Source organism: Primulina tabacum, chromosome 4, assembly GCF_025594145.1.
Source record: "Primulina tabacum isolate GXHZ01 chromosome 4, ASM2559414v2, whole genome shotgun sequence".
NCBI lineage: Eukaryota > Viridiplantae > Streptophyta > Magnoliopsida > Lamiales > Gesneriaceae > Primulina > Primulina tabacum.
The window spans coordinates 43,433,978-43,441,208 of NC_134553.1; the positions used below are offsets into that span (position 1 = coordinate 43,433,978).

The window sequence follows — 7,231 nt, forward strand, 5'->3', positions numbered from 1 at the left end:
CCCCCGTTCCAAAAAGTTCCATTAAAATTAATGCGATAATTGCAATTACACCCCTAAGATTATCATAAGTTAAAAAAATCCAACTATTAAAAAATATTATATCCCTTCAAGATTTTTTTTATAAAACGATAAATCCAATAACTTTTAAAATTAAAAACACAATCATCAGTTGTATTTATATTATATTTTAGACTATTAACTTAGTATTTATTCTATATTTTTAGGGAATTAAATGTAAGAAAATACAAATATGAGAGGATGTATTTATGTTAGAAGTTATAGAATTTGTTTGTTATTTTCCACATAATTGAAGGGAGATTTATATAATATTTAAAAATAAATGAGTTTTGTTTGTTAATATGATAAGATATATATGCTAATTAACCTTTAAATTTGGATCGAACTTCTATTTTAAATTAAATATAAATATTTTTAATCAAAGCCGAAAAAATAACAAACAAAATATCCCATTGGGATATCATTTCATCCCAAAAAAATCTCTTATTCTGAATTCAAAGTATGCCATGATATTGTTATCAAATCTACAGTAGAAAATAGATCTTTTGTGAGACGGTCTCACGAATCTTTATCTGTGAGACGAGGTCAACTTTACCTATATTCACAATAAAATTAACACTCTTATCATAAAAATAATACTTTTTTATGGATGACCCAAATAAGATATCCGTCTCACAAAATACGATCTGTGAGATCGTCTCACACAAGATTTTACCTTAAGTAGATCTTCTCGGCTACCGGAATCAAGATTAATCCTATGTGGATTGAGATTTTATTATTATCCATATTTTCATACTATAATATTAAACTTAACCAACTCATACTAACTAACTCTGATAAATCAATGTGACACAAACGTTTTTTTTACGGTTTTATCTTTTATAATATTTGTTAGCTAACTTTGCTGATGTATGTTTGTTAATAAATTTATAATTTTTTAATTTTTTTTTCCAACTTATTTCTAATCATCAAGAGCAAAAAAAATTAATATGACAGACTTTGCATGTCACATAACACTAGTTATTTATACTATATTATTATATATATAAAAAAAATGAATATCGATTTGGTAAATGCTATAGGATTGAAAGTAAGTGGCGTGCCAGGTATGGTAAATAAAAAACAGGTACATGTATTGAAGCCCACGTGACAGCAATTATGTCCTAGTTAGGCTCTAGATTTTAATGGCTTTCTTCGAGTTGGTGGTGGGTCACTTCATCAGGGCACCTAAATGGAGTCCAATTTGTCCAGGCAGCCATGTTTTTCTTATGACAAATAAGGCAATAATGCTTACAACCAATCGAAACACATGTGGTCAAAATTATGCTGCCCAAAATAAAGTTGTTGATGCCAAAGTTTCACATTCGGAGGGGGAATGTATATATGTGTGTGTGTGTAATTTACAGATTAATAAAATAAAAGGAATGCAAGAACTCGGAGAAACCATCGGTCAAGATTTTCTTCGTGGTAAAACTGGATGAAATATTTACACCATAGTAGGGACAGAGGCTTTCCGGGAAAAAGGGCGTAAACTTTAGGAGATGACCACGAGAAAGAAACATGTGATTTGCAGCAAGAATCACATGCAAATACCTAAGTGGATTTGACGGAAGTGGCTCTTTTTTTTTTTAATGAAATAATTACCATTAAACGGTAAACAAAGTTTGGAACAAATACACTGTGTATCTCCAAGACAAAGCAACAAACTACAAGATACATAGGCACGGGGCATAAGCCAGAGCAATAAGTATGACTACGCGGGACATACCCCGGAAACACCAATACATCTACGCGAGGCATGCCCTGAAACTCAAAGTTAACCAACAAATAAACCAACCATATCAGATAGCAAGCTGTAGATCCAAATCTCTACGGAAAGAGTAATCAACTCTGAGCAACCGCTAGGAAGCGTGGAAATCTAGCAGCAAGACATAAGTTATACCCCAGCCTTCCAATAGGAACATACCAGCCGATCCATAAACCTGTCAGCCTCTCAGGGACTTGCAACAAGGAACAGAAAGAATCAAAAGTATCAAGAACATAGACATACAAGCGGTTGTTATTTTCCCAACCACATATCCCAAATGTTTTCTTTTTGAATTATTATTTTTTCACTGAGCTAAGGTCTATCTTCGATCAAAAGTGTGTGAATAAGAATATAAAGATGAAAGTAACAACTTTCTAAAGAAAAAAAAAAATAAAGAACCACAAATATAATTTTTCCTCTTGAGATTCGATGTGAGGTGTCTTCCTATTAAAAGATGGGGTTTCTCCTAGCTTTGCGACAAGTAGTTTCCGTGTTCTGGATCCGGAAGAAATAGCAAGACGAGTTGGTTCCATAGAGCTTTCATCGGGTAACAAGGGAAATTCCGAGATTATCTCGACGGATCTGGCTTTCCTTGGACAGAAAAGATTGGAGTCGTGTCTGATGAGTAAAATTCTCTCCTCAAAGGCATTGGTCATGTGAAACGAGAATGTGAGATTCGGGAAGGGGTGGGAAGCTACTTCAAGATATGGAAGTTGGCTGAGGGCACCATCAGGTCCAGGGGATCGGAATCAGCATTCCATAAGAATTTCGACTCTCATAATAGTTAATCACCGACTGGGCCTTCTTTAGAAGAAAACGGTTCTATGGAGAATGCAGGAATGGACAAAGCTATCAACAAAATCAGATGATAATCTGGTGGAAAATCATCTAGTTCCTACTTCCAGCTTGAACCCCCTTAAAATTTTAATGGGGCCGTGTAATGAAGAGGGCGCTAATTTAGACATGGAAACTACTGTAAATCCAAAAACAACCAAGAAAAAATGGAAGCGCTTGGCGAGGGATAATTCAAAACTCTCTGGTGACATTTGCGAAGAGTATAAACATTTCGAATATCGGGAAAAGATATGCGGACTTTCAAGAAAGTACAAGGGTTGCAAGTGAAAAGGGTCAAACCTAATGAGGGGAATGAGGAAGAGGAAGAGGAAGAGGAGGTCTCTATTTCACCGCCGATTACAATGATATGCCTGGTTTGGAATGCAGGTGGGCTTGGGAACCAACAGGCAGTCCGAGATCTTAGATATCTTCCAGACGCAAGCAGCCGTCTTTAATCTTTTTATGTGAAACTAAGCTCAGTCTCTCAAAGTCGATCGTGGTCGAATAGATTTAATTACGATGGCATCTTTGCAGTTGACTGTCAGAGACGGAAGGGAGGTCTACTACTATTGTGGCGAGATCCTTTAGCGGTGAATATCCTTTCGTACTCTACGGAACTAGACCAATTTGTTTGTAATTTGAATTGGCACTTGGAGTACTCTGCAGCGGAGGTTGAGAACTTAGCATATTCTGGATCCGATCATAGGCCAGTGATGTTGATCATAGTCCGGATACTAAACTTCATTTCTACGCTTTCGCCAAAATCGTTTTAATGTGAACAAGGTTTGAGCAACTCCAAGAGACTTGGATCATGCATATTTTTCAAAGGGAAGCAAAAACAGAACAGCTGTTAAGTCACCAGAGGAATTTCAGTGGAAGCACATCAGTGAAAAGCTAAATCAACAAGAAATTCGACATCAATATCAAGTAGATAAAATTAACACAAAAAGTAATAAAGTTTGACATTACAAACTTGTTGAAAGAATACAACGTTGTGCAGGGCACATTGTGACAAACAAAAATGAAATCAAAACTCGCGACATAGTGCATCAAGCTAGATTATATTTATAGCTAAAATGAAGACAATACCACCTGTGGGAGAAGTGACGAATCATATCATTCCAAAAATACACTGAATTTTGAGGTGGTTGAGTACGAAGTACAGCAGCGAAAAAGAGTATGAGAATCAAGAATGTTTCTATCCTGCCATCTTAGTCAAGCGATGAATGGTACTTCTTGCAACTCTATTACCAGGATCAAGCTTCATTACAGTTCTAAGGTCTTCAGCCCCGAGTTTGTATTTCTCCATGCTCTCATAAAGAAGAGAACGTTGCACAAGGACAGATACATTTGTGTCATCATGTTCCAGAACCTGCACATGATGACGCAACTTTCAAGTCCCGTGTCTACTGAAATGTGAATATTATAAGACATTGCACCAGGTCATTGATGCTTTCCACTGCTCAAAAACACAATTCCCACAAGTATTTTAGAGATGGTTGGAAAATAATACATTAGCCGGTATGATATTGTTATGACGCTCTTCTATCGTATACAAAACAAATTTTTAATGACACTTGTTGCAAAATGGAAGAGTTAATATTTTAAAAGCATACAGTCCACCAGACCTAAATACTAATATCACACTCCAATATTTTTAAAATGGGCATCATGAAAGCCCTTTTAACATTCATATTAGAGGGCTAATCAGGAAATTAAATTGCAAAATTGAGAAACAACAAAAACAAAGAGGGAAAAAGGAGAAGTGGAAATATAGTACTTTGGTAAAGGGGCCAAAAGGATTCTTGTAAGAAATTGCAGAAGGATTCAAACATCTTAAATGGTGGAAGTGTTTAATGGTAGACAAATTAGGAAAATATGCAGATGCAAGGTGAGAGTACAAGAAAGCACTCACTGGTCAGTGATGCCGTTCAGAAGAACAATCAGGTGGGCAAAGAGCCAAAGAAGAAAGGTACGATCATAACATATACCATATATTTATCTACTTAAGTACATTACAATCATCACGCCTCATTATTATTTTTTCTTTGTTTTTGTCTAGAGCAATATTAGACCTAACATCAATATCTACAACAAGATATAGCCAGAATATGAAAATTGTGTTTCATTTAAGAAAATGAAGGAAATAGAACAAGTTTACCTTTGTACAGTCAGCTACGGCCTTCTTATACTCCCCAACTTCCTTGTAACATGATGCCCTGCAGGTCAAGACCTCCATTGTTCCATCATTATCACCAGCCTTTTCAAAAAGAAAGACAGCCCAAGACAACCATTTAATAGCATCAGCATACTGCCCCTGTTTATAATTATCCATACCCTTATTTTTAGCAGAAGAAGCATTAACACCAGCAGGTGGGGGAGGAAGGCCTTCGAGCTCAGTCGTTCCACCTCCATCAGCCCCTCCTTCAAACTCGGCATTTATCCCCAAATCATCATCCCCAGATAGTTGCTGGCTAGTAAATCCTTCATATCCCCACGAGCCAACATTGGTAGTTGAAGAGAATAATGCGTCAAAATCGCTTGCCCCTGAGGGTTGCCTAGCGGGTTGGCTTTGACTTTGAGTCTGAATATCCACAAACCCAAAATCACCAATTGGATCGGTCTTACTCGTGCTGAAAGGATCTGATGAGAATTGAGAACCACTCGTTTGAGAAGTCGGGTTTTGAAATCCCCCAAACAAATTGTTCTTTAAACCACTCTTATCACTTTCTTTTCTTGCTGAGTTGGTAACGTCAGGCTTCTTAGCCCCAAAATCAACGAAAGACCCAAAAGGGTCCTTACTTGAACCTATCCCACCACCTCCGTTGTTACCTCCTCCCATGCTTTTCATTGATGAACCACCAAGATTTGGATTTCTATTATTATTTCCACCCAAATTCACATTCCCACCACCAGGATTCGAACTGGTATTATAGTTGCTACCAAAATTCACATTTCCGCTATAATTACTTGTGTTAGAATCCCAGGATCCGGTAGTTTGAGTGTAAATACCACTTTTCGGCAAGGAATCAGCCACCCCTCCCATTGAGAACGTGCTCTGACTCCCCGGGCGAGCTGCATTTTTCAGCGGAACATTATTGCTGCCCTTATTCTGGCCCATTGCCGAGTTCAGCAAATCACCAAACAGATTTGGGCTCTTATTTTGTACAATTCCCACACCCGATGCAGGGGCAGCGGAATTCCAGCTTTTCCCGAAAATATCTCCCACCATAGACGTCGGGCCGGATAAAGATCCAACGCCACCAGATTGAACCGGAACAGCGGGCTGATGCGTCCACGAGGACTTGTTGGGATGTTGGTTCCAGGACGACGAAGCGTTAGGTTTTTGTGAGTACGTAGTTGATGCATACGAGGAAGTCTGGCTTTTCTGATCTTTCATAGGCTTCGATCGCCCCGATCCCAGCCCCAGATCGAAATCAAAAGAATTGATCGAACCCGCCTTGTTATTCGATTTTCCGTGATTCGAATTCATGATTCTATAATCTTTCCTAAGTCGAAGCTCTACAGCCCAACGCAAGGTTTATAGCTTCGCGGAGTCAAAATTCAGATCGGATTGAACGAAAATGAGATCTAAGGAAATCGGAAAACGTACCTTGATGAATCGAGAATGAAGGGGGCTGTGCTAACCTGCGCCGCAGGGGTAAGTGCCGTTAGCTGGATCCTTGTTTTCCGTCAACTGGATTATGGGTAAAGCCAGACAGAAGAAGGCCACGGGCCTTTAATGGAACGTTATGCCCACTGGATTTTTCATTTTTTAATTAAAATAAAATGTTGTAAGAGAATGAGCTATGAATTTTCTTGCTTTATTTTTAGCATTTTCGAACCTCCTGTTCAGATATTTTTTTCGATATTTCGCGAGTCGTTCCATTGCTTTCATATTTTATAATATAATGTAATTACATATTAAATAAAAATATTTCGAGCCTATATTTTATAATAATTCACGAATATGTTTGAATATTTCAAGTCAAACTTGAACTCGAGCCATTGATCGAATCATATTTGAACAAAAAATATTAAAATTTTAGAAATTGGCTAAAATATACTTACTCGAGCTTAATTCAAGGTTTAAAATTTCTTCGTATTCAACTTATTATGTTTGTTGCCTTCATTGTCAGATCAAAACGTGACAATGAAGCTGAACTCGGAATTGGAAGATCTCGAGATTTACATAATATTGGGCCTCAACTGGAGCTTACTGTTGCACTGAATAATGTACCTAATGGCTTGGGTATGCCTGGATCTCTCTGGGCCATAGCCAAGTTGAGAATATTGAATATTTTGGGCTTCTTCAGTATTGGGCTTCTCCACTCCAGACCAGATTAATTAAACGTTCACCAACCAAAGGAGTCTCCTGTTCGGCCCAGTACTGTTCCCAAAACCCCCCTTCCCTTTAGTTCTAATGGGGGATTCCCATTTAATCCAACACGAGGATAAAATCAACGTCGAATCTCCAAACCCACTTCATTTCGGGTTTTCCCCGCGAGACCTAAAACTCCCGGAGAAAATTGTCGTACCTAATTTCACGGAAGAATAAATTCAAATCAAATA

General features: G+C 37.7%; 1 protein-coding gene across 2 annotated transcripts; it reads right to left on the reverse strand.

Annotated features, from left to right (window-relative positions):
* Positions 1 to 3,569: 3,569 nt before the first annotated feature.
* Positions 3,570 to 6,425, reverse strand: LOC142543324 (uncharacterized). 2 transcript variants are annotated; one of them, XM_075650522.1, is made up of 3 exons: positions 6,273 to 6,425; positions 4,821 to 6,181; positions 3,570 to 4,031 (listed from the first exon to the last, which is right to left on the reverse strand). In XM_075650522.1, exons 2-3 carry the CDS (start codon positions 6,150 to 6,152, stop codon positions 3,858 to 3,860), a joined length of 1,506 nt encoding a protein of 501 aa, XP_075506637.1. In that variant the 5' UTR covers positions 6,153 to 6,181; positions 6,273 to 6,425; the 3' UTR covers positions 3,570 to 3,857. The 2 variants fall into 2 exon arrangements, with proteins under 2 accessions (XP_075506637.1, XP_075506636.1); XM_075650521.1 differs by having other exon boundaries at positions 4,821 to 6,414.
* Positions 6,426 to 7,231: the final 806 nt, after the last annotated feature.

What these genes read in the sequence shown, in the direction of transcription:
- LOC142543324 (XM_075650522.1), bottom strand. Translation starts at nt 6,152, where the DNA reads ATGAATTCGAATCACGGAAAATCGAATAACAAGGCGGGTTCGATCAAT. An exon ending in CCGTAGCTGACTGTACAAAG is followed by an intron (nt 4,032 to 4,820) that starts GTAAACTTGTTC and finishes CATCATGTGCAG; the next exon opens with GTTCTGGAACATGATGACAC.